Raw genomic sequence first — 25,256 nt, forward strand, 5'->3', positions numbered from 1 at the left:
CTTGAAAAATTAAGAGTAGAGGTTTGTCTATAACAGTGCTAACTTCCCATAAAACTCTTGGGTGTATTCCATCTGTGCCTGGAGTTTTATTTACCTTAATATTATCCAGTTTTTTTTTATTATCAGTGTTGCTCTATTAGAAAGTACATACACTTACACATAAACTAAATATATATTGTTATATATTGCATAGTTTTTACTATTAGTGTCATTTTATAAACATAATATAGGATTATTATTATTTCTCATCTACCATCATTTGTGCAAATTTAAGTTTTGTAATTTTTATGAATAAAAAACTTGTTTGAATGATTCCAAAAAACACATATACAATAGTTTGGCAGAACAATCTTCATTTTTCTTTATTATTATTATTATTTTACCTATGGTTCATGGTAGGCACTCATAATGCAAATAGATTGGAATACACTTACAATAAATATTTTATGGCAGAAATAATTGATTTACCTGTGATCTAATAGGATCTGTTGGTCTCTGCTGCACAAAAATATATTGTCAGACTGTTGTAAAGGAATTGCTGGCTTAGAGAAGAGAGAAAGATAAAACAATAACGAAAAGGAAAGAAGAAATAGAAAGTGAACGTATGAAGAAGTGTTAAGACAGAATCGAATCATAAAGATGTTAAACGTGCAAAGAAAGACCTACGTAGTTGACATTTTTATGTTATTATACAACTTTATCCAATACCAATTTAGAATAAATAAACCACTTGAAAACCTTGAGTAGTATGTTTATTTTACCTTCCTTTACTGTGGCCACTTTAGGGCTAGCTGTAAATGTTTGTGCACTGCTCTAAGCAATGTATTCTGTAGTATGTAGCTGGATCAGACAAATTGCAGCATTTGCATACTTAAGTACTAAATCTAAGCTACAGCTATTTAAAGGTATTTCTCTGCAAAAACAAGCAAAATAATGCATGTACATTGCAATTTTGCTGAATTTAAGCTGAAAGGGACATGAAAGTTTAATTTTAATGGCCCTTTAACTGTACAGCCCACATGATGTCTAAGGAATAGATCATTGTGATGGTCTCTGAATAGTGATTAGCATTGTGTATCACTAATATTTCATGAGGAGGCTCAGACTTGAACACAGATAGGATCAATCTGTCAACTATTTTCTTATCCGTGAGAAATGTCTGTAACATGTGCAGAAGAGCAAATTCATGTTCTAGTTATAAATATGCAGTTTAACCAGTGATTAGCACTAATTAATGGCAAATGTAGAATTTAAAGAGAAAAAAATGTCCATAAAATGTCATCTGTAAGCCAGTTCCCTTTCTGCTCCACTTACCTTTACACGTTTTTCCATCCTCTTGTAAGATATAACCTCGCGGGCATGAGCATTGGTAACTTCCTTCACTATTTTTACAGATAAAATTACATGGCTTGGGGGATTGAGAACATTCATCCAGATCTGAAACAAAAATAAAATGATACCTTGGGGTGAACAGTGTTATCATGAGACCCTTTTCAACATACAGTTCCATATTTGTGAATGGTAAATTAGAAATGATTGGTAGATATCAAACTAGCAACATTTTTGTTTTAAACTGGAAACTAAAGTTAAATTTGTTCTAATTTAAAAAGGCTTATTAGTTTTCAGGAATTTAACCCCTTAATGACAACTGATGTACCAGGTACGTCCTGCAAAAACTGTCAGTTAGTGACAATGGACGTACCTGGTCATCAGTTGTCTAAGAGAGTGCTGGAAGCGATCGCTTCCAGCAGCTCTCAGGGTATTGCAGTGAGGCATCCTGCAATACCCTTTAAAAAGAATCCGATGCAGAGAGAGCCACTCTGTGGCCCTCTCTGCACCGGTAGCGATGGTGCCGTTCGTTGGTGGGTGGGAGCTTACAAGGGAGGAGGGTGGGCGGCCCATCGCTACCCGGCATCCGGTTCCTGCAAGTGCATTGTGCACACCGGATGCTGGGAGCGTGCGGAGGGGGAGCCTGCGTGTGCGCGCGTAGCAACCACTGCCACCAATGATTACTGTTAAGAGGGAGGGGGGGGCAGAAAACGTTTTTTAAAAAAAATAAAATAATAGGATCTGGTAGGGTTAGGGGGGTGGGGGTATTGGGGGGGCAGCTACACTACAGAAGAAAACTGTAATAAAAATAATAGGTAGGTGGGGAGGGTTAGAGAGCTGTTTGGGGGGGATCAGGGAGGTTGGGGGTTAAGGCAGGGGTCCATCACAGCTTAATAATTTTAAAAAAAAACAAAACAAAAAAACACCTTTTATTTTAGTACTGGCAGACTTTCTGCCAGTACTTAAGATGGTGGGGACAATTGTGGGGTGGGGGAGGGAAGAGAGCTGTTTGGGAGGGATCAGGGGTGGGATGTGTCAGGTGGGAGGTTAATCTCTACACTAAAGCTAAAATTAACCCTGCAAGCGCTCTACAAGCTACCTAATTAACCCCTTCACTGCTGGGCATAATACAAGTGTGGTGCGCAGCAGCATTTAGCGGCCTCCTAATTGCCAAAAAGCAACGCCAAAGCCATATATGTCTGCTATTTCTGAACAAAGGAGATCCCAGAGAAGCATTTACAACCATTTGTGCCATAATTGCACAAGCTGTTTGTAAATAATTTCAGTGAGAAACCTAAAATTGTGAAAAATGTCACTTTTTTTTTTAATTTGCTCGCATTTGGCGGTGAAATGGTGGCATGAAATATACCAAAATGGGCCTAAATCAATACTTTGGGTTGTCTACTACACTACACTAAAGCTAAAATGAACCCTTTAAGGTCCCTACAAGCTCCCTAATTAACCCCTTCACTGCTGGGCATAATACATGTGTGGTGCACAGCGGCATTTAGTGGCCTTCTAATTACCAAAAAACAATGCCAAAGCCATATATGTCTGCTATTTCTGAACAAAGGAGATCCCAGAGAAGCATTTACAACCATTTGTGCCATAATTGCACAAACTTTTTGTAAATAATTTCAGTGAGAAACCTAAAGTTTGTGACAAAATTTGTGAAAAAGTGAACAATTTTTTTTTATTTGCTCGCATTTGGCAGTGAAATGGTGGCATGAATATACCAAAATGGGCATAAATCAATACTTTGGGTTGTCGTCTAAAAAATATATACATGTCAAGGGATATTCAGAGATTCCGGACAGATATCAGTGTTCCAATGTAACTAGCGCTAATTTTGAAAAAAAGTGGTTTGGAAATAGCAAAGTGCTACTTGTACTTAATGCCCTATAACTTGCAAAAAAAACAAAGAACATGTAACCATTGGGTATTTCTAAACTCAGGACAAAATTTAGAAACTATTTAGCATGGGTGTTTTTTGGTGGTCGTAGATGTGTAACAGATTTTGGAGGTCAAAGTTAGAAAAAGTGTGTTTTTTCCATTTTTTCCTCATATTTTATCATTTTTTATAGTAAATTATAAGATATGATGAAAATAATGGTATCTTTAGAAAGTCCATTTAATGGCGAGAAAAAAACGGTATATAATATGTGTGGGTACAGTAAATGAGTAAGACGAAAATTACAGCTAAACACTAACACTGCAGAAATGTAAAAATAGCCCTTGTCATTAAGGGTAAGAAAGCTGAAAAATGGTCCAGTCATTAAGGGGTTAAAGAGATATTAAAGCCAATTTTTTTCTTTCATGATTCAGATTAATTTAGTTAATAATAGTAATTTTTATTTAGATTTATTTAAATAATATTTAAGTTAGGGGGGTGTTAGGGTTAGAATTAGGTTTAGAGGTTAATAAGTTTAATATAGTGGTGGCGGTATAGGGGGGGCAGGATAGGGGTTAATAAATGTAATATAGGTGGCGGCGGTATAGGGGGAGGCAGATTAGGGTTTAATATATTTATTATAGTTGCGGCGGGGTCCGGGAGCAGCGGTTTAGGGGTTAATATATTTATTATAGCTGCGGCGGGGTCCGGGAGCGGCGGTTTAGGGGTTAGTAAGTTTATTTAGTTGCGGCGGGGTCCGGGAGCGGCGGTTTAGGGGTTAATAAGTATAATGTAGGCGGTGGTGGTGTAGGGGGGGGCAGATTAGGGGTGTTTATACTCGGGGTACATGTTAGGGTGTAAGGTGCAGACATTTCCCATAGGAATCAATGGGATATCGGGCAGCAGCGAACATGAGCTCTCGCTGCTGTCAGACTCCCATTGATTCCTATGGGATCCGCCGCCTCCAGGGCGGCGGATTGAAAACCAGGTACGCTGGCCCGGAATAGTGGCGAGCGCACCTGGTAGTAGTTTGATAACTACCAAAAGTAGTCAGATTGTGCCGAACTTGCGTTCGGAACATCTGTAGTGACGTAACCATCGATCTGTGTCGGATTGAGTCCGGCGGATCGTAGGTTACATCACTAAATTCTACTTTTGCCGGGCTTTAGGGCTTGATAACTACAGCGAATCAGCCTCGCCACAAATACGCTGCGGAATTCCAGCGTATTTGAGGTTGACGGCTTGATAACTAGAGGCCTAAAGCTCAAATTAACCCCTCAAGCTCCTTACAAGCTACCTAATTAACCCCTTCACTGCTGGGCATAATACAAGTGTGGTGCGCAGCTGCATTTAGCGGCCTTCTAATTACCAAAAAGCAATGCCAAAGCCATATATGTCTGCTATTTCTGAACAAAGGGGATCCCAGAGAAGCATTTATAACCATTTGTGCTATAAGTGCACAAGCTGTTTGTAAATAATTTTAGTGAGAAACCTAAAGTTTGTGAAAAAATGAACGATTTTTTTTAATTCGATCGCATTTGGTGGTGAAATGGTCTTATATCAATACTTTGGGTTGTCTACTACACTAAAGATAAAATTAACCCTACAAGCTACCTAATTAACCCCTTCACTGCTGGGCATAATACAAGTGTGGTGTGCAGCGGCATTTAGCGGCCTTCTAATTATCAAAAAGTAATGCCAAAGCCATAAATGTCTGCTATTTCTGAACAAAGGGGATTACAGAGAAGCATTTTCAACCATTTGTGTCATAATTGCTGTAAATATTTTCAGTAAGAAACCTAAAGTTTGTGAAAAAGTTAGTAAAAAAGTTAACGTTTTTTATTATTTGATTGCATTTGACGGTGAAATGGTGGTATGAAATGTACCAAAATGGGCCTAGATCAATACTTTGGGTTGTCTACTGAAGAAAAATATATGCATGTCAAGTGTTATTCAGGGATTCCTGACAAATATCAGTGTTACAATGTAACTATCACTAATTTTGAAGAAAAAAAATGGTTTGGAAATAGCAAAGTCCTATTTGTATTTATTGCCCTATAACTTGCAAAAAAAAGCAAAGAACATGTAAACATTGGGTATTTCCAAACTCAGGACAAAATTTAGAAACTATTTAGCTTGGCTGTTTTTTGTTGGTTGTAGATGTGTAACAGATTTTGGGGGGTCAAAGTTAGAATTTTTTTTTTTTTTTTTTCATTTTATTTTATCATTTTTGTATATAAATTATAAGATATGATGAAAATGATGGTATCTTTAGAAAGTCCATTTAATGGCGAGAAAAACAGTATAAAATATGTGTGGGTACAGTAAATGAGTAAGAGAAAATTTACAGCTAAACACAAACACAGCAGAAATGTAAAAATAACCCTGGTCCCAAATGGTAAGAAAATTGAAAAGTGTTGTGGTCACTATTTAGCATATATCTTTATTAAATACAATTATAACAAATTTTCAGTTTAATACGATTTTTGCACATGCTCATCAGCTCTTACCAACACATGCAGTACCCCTGATATCAGTTGTGTAGCCAGACTTGCAGAAGCACCTGAAGGAGCCAATGGTGTTGATACACTGTCCGTTTCGGCAAAGGTTTGGCATCGCTTTACATTCATCAATATCTATAAAAAAGATTTTTCTTGTCACTGCTTTAATATTGACTTTAACCAAATTGGCATTTTGTCAATGTGACCTATGTGCATAAAAACTAGATGATTTCCTACAAATCCCTTCTTATGCTTGTTATAAGGAAACAAAACCCAACAGCGACATATTACATCATTTTTTCTGTTGTTTATTAACTTTTCAGATTTTTCTTGTCACTGCCTTAAATAAAACAATAGTTTATTCAAAATATAGTAAAAACATGATAAAAACAAATGCAGAAATACACTTTGAAATGCCCTCTGTGTGAAAAAAAAGAGAAACATTAACTACAATTTCCCTAATGTCACATACATCTATATTATTCCTCTCTGTTGTGGCAATCGTCCCTATCAAGTATTCAGTAGTTGCATCTATCAACAGGAAGAACTTTATCAATTTTACATAGCTGTATAATGTGTTTCTGCTCCATGCTGATATTTGTGTGGGTTAACTAATTAGGGCATCTTAGTTTTTCATTAGAATGTCCCTTTAAACTGTGCAAAGTTAGTTAAACACAAAGAAAAAATACAGCCAATAAGATGGAATTGTTGTGAGGGAATTGTTTATATGTTGATTCACTTTTACAAATGTTTACATTTTATTTTAAAACAAATCTCCATTTGGAAAATTAGTCTACTTTAATATGACTTCCTTCTGGTGAGTTTCACTGCCTTCTGATTACTTTTTTCCTTTGTTTTTTAAAAAGTTGGCTGGACAGTCAGATGTTTGTGAACGGACCCAAGTGACTAAGGGCCTATGATCTTAACCTCTTTTCAGATAAGATTATCTAAAATGATCCTCCAGCACTGAGATCACTCACAAAACTCTAGAAAGGTAAAGTTGCCTATACTTCTCTAAGGTGTGCTCCCTGTATTTCTGGATCTCACAGTGGGAGAAATAGGGGAGTTGCTTGGGCTAAACAAGGGTGTTCCAGGGTGTGTCTAAAGCTTGTTCTCATTATTTTCTCCAGGCATTTTACACCTTCAGGTGTCACTGGTGTATCTTGCCAATTACATTCAAGTGAAATTTGCTCCAAATTTACAATACATTTATTTAACTGAAAAAAGCAAGTTAATTTTTAGTGAGCATATATCAGTTTAATTTGTATTTGCTGCAAACTGAGAATTTATATGTGTCCAATGCTCACATGTTACCCTCACTCTCCCCTATGAGATTCTCTATCCCAGATAGCTTCATTACTGCCTATGGGAGGCAGGTCTCATCTCTCTGTGACTTTCAGGTTCTGTACTTTTTCTTAGAGAATTCAGCATGCTCAGTTTCTGTGATTTCTAAACTACTATTTCAATTTAAGACATAGCGTTTTTGATAATGTGACTGCACGTTTAAAAAAAAAAAAAAAATCCACCTAACTATGGGGTTGATCATAATCTTGCACTTGTTTTCAGCAGATAACAATTTCTGAATGTCATCCGGCATTGTCAGTGTGTTTTTCCAGGGATCATAATCCCAAAATGCTCTTTTCTTAAATACCCCTGAATCTCAAAATAAATTCCTCACAAAAACAAAACAGAATTTTTATCTGCATGATTATTTTTCTGATTTCTAAATAAAAAAAACAAAAGTGCAGGATTAATGACAAACAAAATAGTTATTTAGTGGGTTTAGCACATACATCACAGCAGGTCGAAGGGCCTGTATGTTAACTAGTGTTTACTGAAATTTATAGGTGAAGTGTGCAATTAACCTAGTATTCTGCAAAACCATAGAGATATGTATGTATTTTTAAGGACTTTGAATAGGGGCATTATCAGTATAGTGGCATATATTTTTTTGAGCTATGGATTTGGCTAATATTTTTATTGGCATAAACATACTTATTATTATGTTTTAACTTTGATTGATTGAGTGAGTAGCTATTTGGTAATATTGCTTTAATAACTTCTCTTATTATATGGTTTTTCACTTGCCCGAAGGTGCACTAGGACAACTACGCTAAAGACGAAGGTGCATTAATAAATACTTATGTTTTCATTTTTTTATTTTTAAGTATATATATACACACACACACATATACAGTGGGGGAAAAAAAGTATTTAGTCAGCCATCAATTGTGCAAGTTCTCCCACTTAAGAAGATGAGAGAGGCCTGTAATTTTCATCATAGGTATACCTGAACTATGAGAGACCAAATGTGGAAACAAATCCAGACAATCTGATTTGGAAAGAATTTATTTGCAAATTATGGTGGAAAATAAGTATTTGGTTAATATCAAAAGTTCATCTCAATACTTTGTTATATATCCTTTGTTGGCAATGACAGAGGTCAAACGTTTTCTGTAAGTCTTCACAAGGTTGTCACACACTGTTGCTGGTATGTTGGCCCATTCCTGCATGCAGATCTCCTCTAGAGCAGTGATGTTTTGGGGCTGTCGATGGGCAACACAGACTTTCAATTCCCTCCAAAGGTTTTCTATGGGGTTGAGATCTGGAGACTGGCTAGGCCACTGCAGGACCTTGAAATGCTTGTTACGAAGCCACTCCTTCATTACCCGGGCGGAGTGTTTGGGATCATTGTCATGCTGAAATACCCAGCCACGTTTCCTCTTTAATGCCCTTGCTGATGGAAGGAGGTTTGCACTCAAAATCTCACGATACATGGCCCCATTCATTCTTTCATGTACACAGATCAGTCGTCCTGTTCCCTTTGCAGAGAAACAGCCCCAAAGCATGATGTTGCCACCCCCATGCTTCACAGTAGGTATGGTGTTCTTTGGTTGCAACTCAGCATTCTCTCTCCTCCAAACACGACGAGTTGTGTTTCTACCAAACAGTTCTACTTTGGTTTCATCTGACCATATGACATTCTCCCAATCCGCTTCTGGATCATCCAAATGCTTTCTAGCATACTTCAGATGGGCCCGGACATGTACTGGCTTAAGCAGGGGGACACGTCTGGCACTGCAGGATCTGAGTCCCTGGTGGCGTAGTGTGTTACTGATGGTAGCCTTTGTTATGTTGGTCCCAGCTCTCTGCAGGTCATTCACTAGGTCCCCCCGTGTGGTTCTGGGATGTTTGCTCACCGTTCTTGTGATCATTTTGACCCCACGGGGTGAGATCTTGCGTGGAGCCCCAGATCGAGGGAGATTATCAGTGGTCTTGTATGTCTTCCATTTTCTAATTATTGCTCCCACAGTTGATTTATTCACACCAAGCTGCTTACCCATTGCAGATTCAGTCTTCCCAGCCTGGTGCAGGTCTACAATTTTGTTTCTGGTGTCCTTCGACAGCTCTTTGGTCTTCACCATAGTGGAGTTTGGAGTGTGACTGTTTGAGGTTGTGGACAGGTGTCTTTTATACTGATAATAGGTGCCATTAATACAGGTAATGAGAGGAGGACAGAGGAGCATCTTAAAGAAGAAGATACAGGTCTCGGAGAGCCAGAAATCTTGCCTGTTTGTAGGTGACCAAATACTTATTTTCCACCATAATATGCAAATAAATTCTTTCCAAATCAGACAATGTGATTGCCTGGATTTGTTTCCACATTTTGTCTCTCATAGTTGAGGTATACCTATGATGAAAATTACAGGCCACTTTCATCTTCTTAAGTGGGAGAACTTGCACAATTGGTGGTTGACTAAATACTTTTTTGCCCCACTGTATGTATATATATATATATATATATATATATATATATATATATATATATATATACACACACACACTTCTGAGCCCTTATCTGTCAACCACCTTGACATATACCATATCCCTTTTAACCCCTTTTTTTATACCTTTCAATAATAAACATATATATTTTATATTTAATATGTCTATATAGGAGAGTAACATTTTATTTTAATATGTTTTCCATGTGTTTTTTGGTAGCCACAACACTTTACTTCAGGTAACAAGTCACACTAACTTTTTTAGCGCTGTTATTTGTTGCACTTGAGCACAACACATACTGTACCTCATAGTTTGTAATATGAGCAATGTTTAGTGCAGTTGCAATATCAATTGAAAGTATAGTACACACTAAAGGGATGTCAGCCGCACTAAACATTCTCTGGCTATTCTTCTTTACCATAGACTTGAACAATAAAATTATTGTATGGAAAATTAGCTATCTAGACAAGTATCCAGCTTGCTTTTTCTCAGAAGCACACTTTGTACATTGTTACCAAAGCATCAGGGAACTCTGGGTAAGATATGCAAATTAGATACACAATATCTCGTGCTTTTTGGTTCCAAATACTGTGGTTAAACTTGCCTAGATTTGCTAATTTTCTATACAATAATTATATGGTTCTTACTTTTATGAAATTGAGGATTTTAATCTCATGCTTTTATCTCCACCATAACTCAAATGAGTATTGCTTTTTTTAAATAGACTTGAAATACCAATTTGCAAACTAATCCTTGCACGTAATAATGATAGCGCACCCTGCTCTATCAATAGTGCTCCACTTGTAATCTAAGCCATAGTAATTTAGGAATGGGCATGTTAGATCATGTAGTTTTTGCATTACAATACCCCTTTAACCAATGTGAATTAGTCATATAAATACATTATAAGAATATTATCATCAAACTTTAAGCAATGAGCAAGATTAAATATTTAGGACACTTCTCTTTAAGGCAGAATTATATTGTTAAGTAGACTATTATATGCCCATACCTCTTCCATCAGTACCATAACCTGGTCCATGTGGGCAAAGCTTTTTGTACTGAACGGTGCCGGGCAGAGGACAAATCTCACACTGGTTACCCCAGCCTCTTCCTCCAGTACAGCAACACTCAGACTTTGTGACTTGGTTGCGACTGCTGGATGACATCTGACACATGGTCTGTAGGATCTCTGAGAAGCAAAATCCCTGGCGTGTGTCTGTAGAAAGACAAATATTTTACAAAAAGTTTGTAAAAACTTAACAAATACAAAAAAAATAAATAAACAAACAATGTTTATATTCCTGTTATATAATATACACTATAATGAGACCTACGTTTTCTTATGTTGTCATCATCAATCTGTCTCACTAAATTCTCCATTCTCTACTCACCACCTAGTTCATCTTTCTTTATCTGTATTATTTTTTTCTTATTCTCTGTGTCACTTTTCTCAGATCTCACTAATATCTTACTTAACCTTTTTAAGTACCTTAACACTTCATTTACATTTCTTCCTTTCAGAAATCCTTTTCCCATAATATTTTATATTCTTAAAAGTGCAACAACCTGGATGATCCAATCAGTGCCCTGCATTAGGAGCATACATGTGACACCAATAAAATGTTCTGTTAAACTATTTGCTGATATATTTTGAGCACTCCAGTCCTCCTTAGACTTGTTACTTTCTATTTTTAATTTGTATTAGTATTTATTGGTGTTGTTTCATACAGCTCTACTTGTTAATTTAATGCAAGATGATAAGGGCATTTCTAAAATTGCATAAATTAAATGGGCAATTACATTTGATATAGTGCAGCACTACTTCCCTTTTAAGATGTATATGGCCCAATTCTGAGTCTAATTGCTTTACCTCACTATCCCTCTTATTCCATCTTAACAAATTGCTCCTGTGGCTTTGAACAATAATTTAGGGCAATTTATTTTAAGGAACATTTTCTCCAGTTATTGTTATTTTCTTAAATAAGGAAATTATAGCTGTCTCCCGTGGAGTCTAATTTATCTTAATCCTGGAAAATATAATGAGCACGACTGTTGCATAACTAGGGAAGGAAAGCAATGGGACAGGAAACTCTGAAGGAATGCTCTTGCTATGTATCCTTGTGAGAGCCTTGTGGCTTGATTTGTTATGAATCAAATAAGGAGTTTAATTTACCAACATTCAGCTTGATCTTGTTACCATGGATACATTTCGTAAATATGCATGATCAGAATATTTTTTTTAATTTAAATCAGATAAATAGGATTTTTTTTAAATTAAAAAATACATCTATGTAAAGAACATTGGGATGCAAAATATACACAATTTAGTGCATAAGTGATAAGTTAGTGTGGATGCAATATCCAAAGTCCTGAAGTTAGCGTTTATCAGGTTTCGCTTGCACGCAAACATTTCACTTTCAATGTGTAATGCGTGCACCAACCCGCCCTTGTTAAAAGTTTGTGCGCAAGCAAAATCTCTAAATAGTGTGCCACTTGTAATCTGACCATATTTACCTTAAAAACTATTTTGTATAGAAAAGTGTAAAGAGAGCTTCTGAGGCATTTACAACTGTATACTAATTTTAATATCACACTCCCATCTATACTATAATCGCGTTTGTAACGCGTCCTTCGCCAGTTGCGCACACATCCTCAAAGGAATATTGGCTGCGCGAGGCAGCCAAAAGAATCCACCTGGATGGTGCCATTTTGGAATCCATCTGGATGCAGCGTAGGCAAATCTAAAGCCTTAAAAAAAAAACAAAAAAAAAAACACGCAACCCGCCCGAAATAAATAAAAAACACGTAACCACCCGCACAAACTAACAAAAAAGCCTAACCGCCTACACAAAGTATAAAACAAAACAACCTAACCTCTCGCACAAAGTATTAACAAACAGTAATTAACCCCTAATCCGCAAATAACATAATTAAAATATTAATCCCTAAACCTCAAACCCTCTATATCGCAATAAACCTAATTAACCTATTAACCCCTGAACTGCCACATCACAATAAACCTAATTAACCTCTAAACTGCCAACCCCCCACATCGCAATAAACCTAATTAACCTATTAACCCCTAAACCGCCAAATCCCCCACAATGCAAATAACAAATTTAATTACTAAGCCACCTAAACTAACACCCCCTAAATTAACCCCAATACTAAGTTACAATTACTAAAACCTAACATTAAATTACAAAAAAAATATCTAAAATAACAAAACATAATACAGGGAGTGCAGAATTATTAGGCAAGTTGTATTTTTGAGGATTAATTTTATTATTGAACAACAACCATGTTCTCAATGAACCCAAAAAACTCATTAATATCAAAGCTGAATAGTTTTGGAAGTAGTTTTTAGTTTGTTTTTAGTTATAGCTATTTTAGGGGGATATCTGTGTGTGCAGGTGACTATTACTGTGCATAATTATTAGGCAACTTGAAAAAAAACAAATATATACCCATTTCAATTATTTATTTTTACCAGTGAAACCAATATAACATCTCAACATTCACAAATATACATTTCTGACATTCAAAAACAAAACAAAAACAAATCAGTGACCAATATAGCCACCTTTCTTTGCAAGGACACTCAAAAGCCTGCCATCCATGGATTCTGTCAGTGTTTTGATCTGTTCACCATCAACATTGCGTGCAGCAGCAACTACAGCCTCCCAGACACTGTTCAGAAAGGTGTACTGTTTTCCCTCCTTGTAAATCTCACATTTGATGATGGACCACAGGTTCTCAATGGGGTTCAGATCAGGTGAACAAGGAGGCCATGTCATTGGATTTTCTTCTTTTATACCCTTTCTTGCCAGCCACGCAGTGGAGTACTTGGACGCGTGTGATGGAGCATTGTCCTGCATGAAAATCATGTTTTTCTTGAAGGATGCAGACTTCTTCCTGTACCACTGCTTGAAGAAGGTGTCTTCCAGAAACTGGCAGTAGGAATGGGAGTTGAGCTTGACTCCATCCTCAACCCGAAAAGGCCCCACAAGCTCATCTTTGATGATACCAGCCCAAACCAGTACTGCACCTACACCTTGCTGGCGTCTGAGTCGGACTGGAGCTCTCTGCCCTTTACCAATCCAGCCACGGGCCCATCCATCTGGCCCATCAAGACTCACTCTCATTTCATCAGTCCATAAAACCTTAGAAAAATCAGTCTTGAGATATTTCTTGGCCCAGTCTTGACGTTTCAGCTTGTGTGTCTTGTTCAGTGGTGGTCGTCTTTCAGCCTTTCTTACCTTGGCCATGTCTCTGAGTATTGCACACCTTGTGCTTTTGGGCACTCCAGTGATGTTGCAGCTCTGAAATATGGCCAAACTGGTGGCAAGTGGCATCTTGGCAGCTGCACGCTTGACTTTTCTCAGTTCATGGGCAGTTATTTTGCGCCTTGGTTTTTCCACACGCTTCTTGCGACCCTGTTGACTATTTTGAATGAAACGCTTGATTCTTTGATGATCACGCTTCAGAAGCTTTGCAATTTTAAGAGTGCTGCATCCCTCTGCAAGATATCTCACTATTTTTGACTTTTCTGAGCCTGTCAAGTCCTTCTTTTGACCCATTTTGCCAAAGGAAAGGAAGTTGCCTAATAATTATGCACACCTGATATAGGGTGTTGATGTCATTAGACCACACCCCTTCTCATTACAGAGATGCACATCACCTAATATGCTTAATTGGTAGCAGGCTTTCGAGCCTATACAGCTTGGAGTAAGACAACATGCATAAAGAGGATGATGTGGTCAAAATACTAATTTGCCTAATAATTCTGCACTCCCTGTAAACTCTAAAATTACAGAAAAAAAATTAAAAAAAATATCAAAAATTTAAAAATTAAACCTAACCCCTATGAAAATAAACAATCCCCCTCAAAATAAAAACACCCCTAAACTAAACTAAACTACCAATAGCCCTTAAAATCTTTTACATTTAAAAAATACTAAGTCCCCCCTAACAGTAAAACCCAACCACCCACAAACCCCCCAAAAGTGCATTTAGCTCTTTTACTGCCATTAAAAGGGCAATCAGCTGTTTTACAGCCCATTAAAATCCTAATCTTAAAAAAAAAAAAAAAAAAAAAAAAAAAATCATAAAACTAAGCCCCAAGTAGGTACTCACCGTTCCTGAAGTCCAGAGGAGAAGGTCTGATTGGATCAGCCAATAGAATGTGAGGTCAATTCTATTGGCTGATCCAATCAGCCAATCGGATTGAACTACAATCCGATTGGCTGATTAAATTAACCAATCAGATTTTTCCTACCTTAATTCCAATTGGCTGATAGAATCATATCAGCCAATCGGAATTCGAGGGACGCCATTTTGGATAACGTCATTTAAAGGAATATTCATTCGTCGTTAGTCATTGGCCTAGAAGGATGTTCGTGCCGGAGGTCTTCAAGATGGAGCCGTTCCTCGTCGGATGGATGAAGATAGAAGATGCCGCTTGGATGAAGACGTCTGCCGGTCTGGATGTCCTCTTCTGCCCGGATAGGATGAAGACTTCTGCCGGTCTGGATGTCCTCTTCTGCACCATCGGATGAAGACTTTGGCCCGGCTGGGTGAAGACGGCTCAAGGTAGGGTGATCTTCAATGGGGTAGTGTTTTTTTAAGGGGGGATCGGGTGGGTTTTAGAGTAGGGGTGTGTGGGTGGTGGGTTGTAATGTTGGGGGGGGTTGTTCTTTTTTTTTTCAGGTAAAAGAGCTGATTACTTTGGGGCAATGCCCGGCAAAAGGCCCTTTTAAGGGCTATTTGTAATTTAGTTTAGGATAGGGAATTTTATTATTTTTATTTTATTAGGGGTCTTAGATTAGGTGTAATTAGTTTAAACTTCTTGTAATATTTTTTTATTTTTTTTGTAATTTAGTGTTTTTAATTGTATTTTATTTTAGATAATTGTAGTTAATTTATTTAATTAATTTATTGATAGTGTAGTGTTAGGTGTATTTGTAACTTAGGTAAGGATTTATTTTACAGGTAATTTTGTAATTATTTTAACTAGGTAGCTATTAAATAGTTATTAATGATTTAATAGCTATTGTACCTAGTTAAAATAAATACAAAGTTGACTGTAAAATAAAAATAAATCCTAAAATAGCTACAATGTAATTATTAATTATATTGTAGCTATCTTAGGGTTTATTTTATAGGTAAGTATTTTGTTTTAAATAGGAATAATTTAGTTAATAATATTAATATTATTTAGATTTATTTAAATAAGAATTAAGTTAGGGGGTGTTAGGGTTAGACTTAGGTTTAGGGGTTAATAAATTTAATGTAGGTGGCGGCGGTGTAGGAGGGTCAGATTAGGGGTTAATACATTTAATGTAGGTGGCGGCGGTGTAGGGGGGTCACATTAGGAGTTAATACATTTAATGTAGGTGGCGGCAGTGTAGGGGGGTCAGATTAGGGGTTAATACATTTAATGTAGGTGGCGGCGGTGTAGGGGGGTTAGATTAGGGGTTAATACATTTAATGTAGGTGGCGGCAGGGTCCGGGAGCGGCGGTTTAGGGGTTAAACACTTTATTTAGGTGCGGCGGGGTCCGGGAGCAGTGGTTTAGGGGTTAATACATATAATGTAGGTGGCGGTGGGCTCCGGGAGTGGCGGTTTAGGGGTTAATACTAGGATAGGTTTATTGCGGTGTGGGCTATGGCGGTATAGGGGTTAATAATTAGGCTTATTGCGTTGTGGGGGGTTGTCGGTCTAGGGGTTAATACATTTATTATTAGGAGTGAGAGGGGAGATTGCGGATATAGGGGTATACGTATCAGGCTGATTTTTGGGAGGCGTGTTATACAGTTACAGGAGATTTAATATTTTAGTTCGTTTTTTTAGGCGCAGGCAGTTTTCTAAAGTGCCGTAAGTCACTAGCGACCCCGATGTGCAAGGTGAAACTACAGGCGGCGCGGGTTCCCTCGCTTGTGCCGAAAACTACGCCGTATATCGGATCGCGCCCCAACTTTTAAACAAAATTTTCAAATCCAGAAGACTTTATGGCTAAATATGGTAATTTCAAGTGCCATGTTCCTCATCCGCTGACTTGCTTTGTTTAGACATCAAGAATAAAACTATAGCAAACTTCACATGTAATGATATTTAATAAATAAACTATTATAGGTCAGTTTATGCATGAAGAGCCAATTATACATTTGTAAACACATTCTGACAAATAAATATTTGTCTTAAAGTAAAATAAAGTAATATTGTATATAAAATACAATAAATGCTTCATTTACAATTTCATTATATTAAATTAAAAAATTAAGACAAAATAAAGTTGCATTAAGAAAATCAGAGCCGTTTTATATGTTTTACTGTTTTAGGCTTAAATGACCTCATCTACTGTTTTGTAACTGGATTTTTTATACACACTGGTCAGACGGTCGCAGCTTTGCGGCTCAACCTCTAGGACTCTAATCAATGAGAATTACTTGGTTCCCTTTAAAAGATTAGAGAAATTAGGCCAATGAAATTGTTTAACTTTGTAGAAATGTTTAAACCAATGTCTAATAGTAATTACTAGATATAGGTTAAATGTCTGGTTCTGCATGACATGAATATACATTTAATTCATTGCTAATGACATTTTGTTTACCAAGGCATTCGGTTCCTGATGAGGTTGATACAAATCCTTCATTACATTCACACCGGTAGCTTCCAATAGAGTTAACACAGCGACCATTTTCACAAATGCCTGGCTTACTTCTGCATTCATTTTCATCTTTAGAAGAATAAGGTAAACAAGAAAGTGAGTTTGAATGGCCTGAATGGGATTTTACTCTTATTGTCATAGAATATCTCTATTATTCAGCTTATGGTTATTGAAAAACAAAAACTTTATTGTTCTTGTAAGTGCAAGTAAAATAATAGCTAAAGTTTACTTATGCACACACATTATATACTATACTTTTAGCTAAACTTTGCAATATGTTAGTATAGCCTAGAATAGGAAGCTTAAAGGGACATTAAACCCAATATTTTTCTTTCATGATTTAGAAAGAGCATGCAATTTTAAACAACTTTCTAATTTACTTCTTTTATCTAATTTGCTTCATTCTCCTGATATCCTTTGCTGAAAAACATATCTAGATAGGTTCAGAAGCTCCTGATTGGTGGCTGCACATAGATGCCTTGTGTGATTGGCTCACCCATGTGCATTGCTATTTCTTAAACAAAGAATATATAAAGAATGAAGCAAATTAGTTCATAGAAGTAAATTAGAATGCTGTTTAAATTGTTCTCTCTATCTGATTAATGAAAGAAAAAAATTGGGTTTAATGTCCCTTTAACACTTAATACCAGGATTTCAAAAGCGTTACTTACAATATTTAGGATTGCATGCAAGGGCAACACTTAAAGAAATATGAAACCCAACGTTTTTCTTTCATGATTCAGATAGAGCATAGGGTTGTAAACAACTTTCAAATTTACTTCTATTATCAATTTTTCTTAGTTCTCTTATCGTTTGTTGAAAAGCAGGGACATATGCTTAGAAGCTGGCCCATTTCTGGAGCAATATATGGCAGGAGTTTTGCAAGAATGTTACCCATTTACAAAAGCACTAGATGGCAACACTATTTCCTTTATGTCATTTAGTGTTTCAGATGCCTAGCTATGTATTCTTCAACACAGAATATCATTGGAACAAAGAAAATTTGATTATAGACATAAATTGGAAACTTTTAAAATGGCATGCTCTGTCTGAATCACAAAAGAACATTTTTGGTTTTCATATCCCCTTTAACTGACGACTTGTAATATGAGCACAATGAGAGAGTTTAACTTGCAATACATGGTTGTGCATCTTCATCTTCAGTACATGGAACAAGTATTTACATTGATGTAAAAAACACATAATTTATGCTTACCTGATAAATTTATTTCTCTTGTAGTGTATCCAGTCCACGGATCATCCATTACTTATGGGATATTCTCCTTCCCAACAGGAAGCTGCAAGAGGATCACCCACAGCAGAGCTGCTATATAGTTCCTCCCCTAACTGCCATATCCAGTCATTCGACCGAAACAAACAGAGAAAGGAGAAACCATAGGGTGCAGTGGTGACTGTAGTTTAATTAAATTTTAGACCTGCCTTAAAATGACAGGGCGGGCCGTGGACTGGATACACTACAAGAGAAATAAATTTATCAGGTAAGCATAAATTATGTTTTCTCTTGTTAAGTGTATCCAGTCCACGGATCATCCATTACTTATGGGATACCAATACCAAAGCTAAAGTACACGGATGATGGGAGGGACAAGGCAGGGATTAAGTGGAAGGAACCACTGCCTGAAGAACCTTTCTCCCAAAAACAGCCTCCGAAGAAGCAAAAGTATCAAATTTGTAAAATTTTGAAAAAGTGTGAAGCGAAGACCAAGTCGCGGCCTTGCAAATCTGTTCAACAGAGGCCTCATTTTTAAAGGCCCAGGTGGAAGCCACAGCTCTAGTAGAATGAGCTGTAATTCTTTCAGGGGGCTGCTGTCCAGCAGTCTCATAGGCTAGGCGTATAATACTCCGAAGCTTTGATAACCTGGACTCCGTCAGGTAAATTTTCATCTCTACAGAATCTATAAGAGTCCCTAAGAAGGAGACTCTTGTGAGTGGGGATAGAGAACTCTTTTCCCCGTTCACTTTCCACCTGTGCGATCTCAGAAATGCCAGAACTATCTCTGTATGAGACTTGGCAATTTGAAAGCTTGACGCCTGTATCAGGATGTCGTCTAGATACGGAGCCACCGCTATGCCTCGCGGTCTTAGAACCGCCAGAAGTGAGCCCAGAACCTTCGTAAAGATTCTCGGGGCTGTAGCCAACCCGAAGGGAAGAGCTACAAATTGGTAATGCCTGTCTAGAAAGGCAAACCTTAGGAACCGATGATGATCTTTGTGAATCGGTATGTGAAGGTAGGCATCCTTTAAGTCCACTGTGGTCATGTACTGACCCTCTTGGATCATGGGTAGGATGGTCCAAATAGTTTCCATTTTGAAAGATGGAACTCTGAGGAATTTGTTTAAGATCTTTAGATCCAAAATTGGTCTGAAGGTTCCCTCTTTTTTGGGAACCACAAACAGATTTGAATAAAAACCCTGTCCTTGTTCCGTCCGCGGAACTGGATGGATCATTCCCATTACTAGGAGGTCTTGCACACAGCGTAGGAATGCCTCTTTCTTTATCTGATTTGCAGATAACCTTGAAAGATGAAATCTCCCTTGTGGAGGGGAAGCTTTGAAGTCCAGAAGATATCCCTGAGATATGATCTCCAACGCCCAGGGATCCTGAACATCTCTTGCCACGCCTGGGCGAAGAGAAAAAGTCTGCCCCCTACTAGATCCGTCGCTGGATAGGGGGCCATTCCTTCATGCTGTCTTAGAGGCAGCAGCAGGCTTTCTGGCCTGCTTGCCTTTGTTCCAGGACTGGTTAGGTTTCCAGGCCTGCTTAGATTGAGCAAAAGTTCCCTCTTGTCTTGAAGCGGAGGAAGTTGATGCTGCACCTGCCTTGGAATTTCGAAAGGCACGAAAATTAGACTGTTTGGCCTTTGATTTGGCCCTGTCCTGAGGAAGGGTATGACCCTTACCTCCAGTAATGTCAGCAATAATTTCTTTCAAACCAGGCCCGAATAAGGTCTGCCCCTTGAAATTAATGTTGAGTAATTTAGACTTTGAAGTCACATCAGCTCACCAGGATTTGAGCCATAGCACCCTATGCGCCTGGATGGCGAATCCGGAATTCTTAGCCGTTAGTTTAGTCAAATGAACAATGGCATCAGAAACAAATGAGTTGGCTAGCTTAAGAGTTCTAAGCTTGTCAACAATTTCAGTCAATGGAGCTGTATGGATGGCCTCTTCCAGGGCCTCAAACCAGAATGCCGCCGCAGCAGTGACAGGCGCAATGCATGCAAGGGGCTGTAAAATAAAACCTTGTTGAATAAACATTTTCTTAAGGTAACCCTCTAATTTTTTATCCATTGGATCTGAAAAAGCACAACTGTCCTCAACCGGGATAGTGGTACGCTTTGCTAAAGTAGAAACTGCTCCCTCCACCTTAGGGACAGTCTGCCATAAGTCCCGTGTAGTGGCATCTGTTGGAAACATTTTTCTAAATATAGGAGGTGGGGAAAAGGGCACACCAGGCCTATCTCACTCCTTACTAATAATTTCTGTAAGCCTTTTAGGTATTGAAAAAACATCAGTACTCACCGGCACTGTATAGTATTTATCCAGCCTACACAATCTCTCTGGCACTGCAATTGTGTCACAGTTATTCAGAGCAGCTAATACCTCCCCAAGCAATACACGGAGGTTCTCAAGCTTAAATTTAAAATTAGAAATCTCTGAATCAGGTCTCCCCGAATCAGAGACGTCACCCACAGACTGAAGCTCTCCGTCCTCAGGTTCTGCATATTGTGACGCAGTATCAGACATGGCTCTTACAGCATCTACACGCTCTGTATCTCATCTAACCCCAGAGCTATTGCGCTTGCCTCTCAATTCAGGCAATCTGGATAATACCTCTGACAGGGTATTATACATGATTGCAGTCATGTCCTGCAAAGTAATCGCTATGGGCGTCCCTGATGTACTTGGTGCCATATTAGCGTGCGTCCCTTGAGCGTGAGGCGAAGGGTCCGACACGTGGGGAGAGTTAGTCGGCATAACTTCCCCCTCGACAGACCCCTCTGGTGACAATTCTTTTATAGATAAAGACTGATCTTTACTGTTTAAGGTGAAATCAATACATTTAGTACACATTCTCCTATGGGGCTCCACCATGGCTTTTAAACATAATGAACAAGTATCCTCTGTTTCAGACATGTTTGTACAGACTAGCAATGAGACTAGCAAGCTTGGAAAACACTTTAAAGCAAGTTAACAAGCAATATAAAAAAACGTTACTGTGCCTTTAAGAGAAACAAATTTTGACAAAATTTGAAATAACAGTGAAAAAAGGCAATTACACTAACACAATTTTTACAGTGTATGTAACAAGTCAGCAGAGCATTGCACCCACTTGCAAATGAATGATTAACCCCTTAATAACAAAAACAGAATAATAAATGACAAAAACGTTTTTTTAAACACAGTCACAACAACTGCCACAGTCTACTGTGATTGTTACCCTCCTCAAACACGACTTTGAAGCCTTTTGAGCCCTTCAGAGATGTCCTGTATCATGCAGAGGGAAGCTGAATGTCTGTCAGTATTTTTAGCTGCACAGAAAAGCACTAAAATAGGCCCTTCCCACTCATATTGCAACAGTGGAAAGCTTCAGGAAACTGTCTCTAGGCAGAAATCAAACCAGCCATGTGGAAAAAAACTAGGCCCCAATAAGTTTTGTCACCAAACATATATAAAAACGATTAACATGCCAGCAAACGTTTTATATTACATTTTTATAAGAGTATGCATCTCTATTAATGAGCCTGATACCAGTAGCTCTCACTGCATTTAAGGCTTTACTTACATTAATCCGGTATAAGCAGCATTTTCTAGCAAATTCCATCCCTAGAAAAATATTAACTGCACATACCTTATTGCAGGAAAACCTGCACACCATTCCCTCTCTGAAGTTACCTCACTCCTCAGAATGTGTGAGAACAGCCATGGATCTTAGTTACTTCTGCTAAGATCATAGAAAATGCAGGCAGATTCTTCTTCTAAATACTGCCTGAGATAAACAGCACACTCCGGTACCATTTAAAAATAACAAACTTTTGATTGAAGAAATAAACTAAGTATAAAACACCACACTCCTCTTACGACCTCCATCTTGGTTGAGGCTTGCAAGAGAATGACTGGATATGGCAGTTAGGGGAGGAGCTATATAGCAGCTCTGCTGTGGGTGATCCTCTTGCAACTTCCTTTTGGGAAGGAGAATATCCCATAAGTAATGGATGATCCGTGGACTGGATACACTTAACAAGAGAAAGGGAACTTGTGTAGATGTGAGGAAAAAAAATATTTTCTAAATAATGATTTAGCATGTCAGTTTTGCACTACAATGGTATTTTGATATGATAATTTTCTACATGTAAATTTTAAGGGTTGAATTAAAATAATTAAATTAATTATACCATTTTCTACTTCTGAGAAATCTTACCCATACATCCCTCTCCATCAGGCCTTCGTGTCATTCCAGGAGGACAAATGCACATAAAAGTTCCAATCAGATTTTTGCAAAGCATTCCTCGGGAATCACAGTCATGGAACCCCTCTATGCACTCATCCAAATCTATAAAAAATAAACATGATTTTATAATGCATAACCCACAGTGGTCAATTTAGATTATTCATTTGGTTTTGGATGAGCAGGCTGTTCATATGAAAGGTCACTAAAAAGTTATATATGCTTTTGAAGTGCAAGTAAATCATGGTTCTTAAAGGTGTGAGACTGAAGGGTGTTAATCTACACATATTATGTATGCGTATATATAACATCACAAAATGTAAATGATAGGAACATTAAAATACTTGTAAAAAGTATACATAGATATATTACACAATGTAACCTACAATCATTTCAAGATGAGGAGTTATACTAATTGAAACATACCATGATGAATATACTGTAGGAGCCAATGATCCTCTGGCGTAAATCTAGATGACTCTAGATGACACCATCAACTGATAATCATTTAATAAAGGTCTGTGCTACACTTAAATAAGGGAGGGGCACGGTCTTTTAAAAAGCTGCAAGGATAGGCTGCATCTGTTTGAACTTTTTAAAGTGGATGAGCCCAAAGTAATATGACAATTCTATGATTACAACATGCAGCACCTCTGTAAAACCACAGCAGCATGTATCTATTTTTGAGCAAGGAGTATGAACAAAACCTCCAGTGAACAAAAAAAGGTACTTTGTCAATAGTAGTTGAAGGAAAATGTCTAGAATCCTAGACATAACTTGGTGCAATAACCCATCCTCTGATCTTAGACCTTCAGGATTTTTTTTGTTGGAAATCAATTTAAAGGGGGCGGAAAAAATGTTGTTAATACACCCAATAAACATGTAACCTTTTTTTAGATTGTAGGTGGCCTTTTTCAGACCTAAGAAGCATATCTGATGTTTCGTCCACACATTAACAGTGGGCTTGTAGGTTTGGTTTGCAAGCTAACAACTGCAAAGTAAAAATGCTGATTTATATCCCTGTGACTTGTAAAACATGTAATAAAATCCTTGTGGACTCAGGAAGCATACTCACAACATACATCATGATATAACCCTGCTCTGCTGCCTGTTTCCTATGTAACTTCAACTTGCGGACATCTGCTGTCCAAGGAGATCAAGGAAAAATTTAAGATTTATAATTTTAGGAAGAAGTTGTCAAGTGAGTTTTAAATGCTCACTAACAAAAAGATTAGACTGCTGCATGGCTATATGGGGGATTTGGATATTTAGATAAGCTTTTCTAAAGTATTGTGATTAACCCCATTGTCTGGTAAGTCTTTTCACACTTTATGCACCAACCAAAATGTCTGCACTCCCCTAGCCATGGACTAAGAGATGTTGCTTACCTTTACACATCTTCTGGTCTTCTCTAAGAACATATCCTGTAGGACACGTACATTCATAGGAGCCATAAGTATTAAGACAACGGAACGCACAAAGGAGAGGATTTATGGCACATTCGTTGATATCTATAAAAAATTATCACATTTTGTACTTGTTATAATTCAATAAGAGTTCATATTAACTGAGTTAGATACCAAATACAAATATTACAAAAAAAAACCCCACTTAATACGGTTATGAATTGAAATGGGCAATATAAATGACACGTTTTGCCATTAAAATGGAGAGTGTTTTAAGGCTTGTGTTTATCTGACATGCATTTTCCTATTAGCAGAGATTAATATAAATTCTCCCATGTTTTAAGTTGTTTAGTATAACATGTAGATGTCTCTGAGCTACATATTTTTATATTGGACCTGTTGAATTAATTGGGAAATGTAAAATAATCTGTTTGAGCTAACACATATGAATGTTTGTACAAACTGCACATCTTTACATGACTAAACGAAGGTATAAAATGGAGATGATTCTAATCTGGTGAATCATATATTTGTACAAGTTACTGTCTTTTAGGGGATTCTCATGTTTTTATTTTTCACAAACAGTACATTAAGCATCATTTTTAGCACTTAGCAGCTGACATCTAGACCATGTTAAAATGGCTGCTACTTAACACAGGTCAACAATATAACTTATATTTAGGCTGACCATACGTCCCGTTTTGAAAGGGACAGTACCGTTATTTTATGTTTTTTCCCCCGTCCCGTCGTTTCGTTAATAATATTCATTTTGTCCCGTTTTGAGGGTTATCAGACCGTGTGGCCAGCGCAAGTGTAATTTTTTAGCACACACACTGTCATGAGATGCAGGACATATGCAGGACACAGCAATGATGGTACAACTCTATTTTATTGCAGAGCATAACAATACACATCTAGTCAGGTTGATTGTACTAAACTAACTGCGACACAGACACCGGACCTAAGCCCCGCCCACATACTAGTGACATCACATCCTGCTCTCATCACATCTTCCCCTTTTTCAAAGGCAAAGCATACATTTGCATATAATAAATAACAAGGTACACCAACAGGGTATACAACAACATTTTTGTTTTTGAACATTATAAAAACAGATAGATTAGAAAACATGAACAAATAAATTACATCCTGACTTGGACATCGGGGTAGACTACCCTAGTCCACAGTGACCATGGGATTAT

At 37.5% G+C, this 25,256-nt stretch overlaps 1 protein-coding gene across 1 annotated transcript in view; it reads right to left on the reverse strand.

The window, feature by feature from the left end:
* Window positions 1-25,256, reverse strand: part of FBN2 (fibrillin 2) — a 649,022-nt gene that overhangs the window by 58,700 nt on the left and 565,066 nt on the right. The window contains exons 54-59 of the mRNA XM_053701643.1: window positions 24,037-24,159; window positions 22,622-22,753; window positions 17,122-17,247; window positions 10,520-10,726; window positions 5,731-5,856; window positions 1,315-1,437 (exon numbers count right to left, since the gene is read on the reverse strand). Coding sequence (XP_053557618.1) covers window positions 1,315-1,437; window positions 5,731-5,856; window positions 10,520-10,726; window positions 17,122-17,247; window positions 22,622-22,753; window positions 24,037-24,159 — 837 coding nt within the window. The remainder of the gene's footprint in view (window positions 1-1,314; window positions 1,438-5,730; window positions 5,857-10,519; window positions 10,727-17,121; window positions 17,248-22,621; window positions 22,754-24,036; window positions 24,160-25,256) is intronic.

Source organism: Bombina bombina, chromosome 2, assembly GCF_027579735.1.
Source record: "Bombina bombina isolate aBomBom1 chromosome 2, aBomBom1.pri, whole genome shotgun sequence".
Lineage (NCBI taxonomy): Eukaryota > Metazoa > Chordata > Amphibia > Anura > Bombinatoridae > Bombina > Bombina bombina.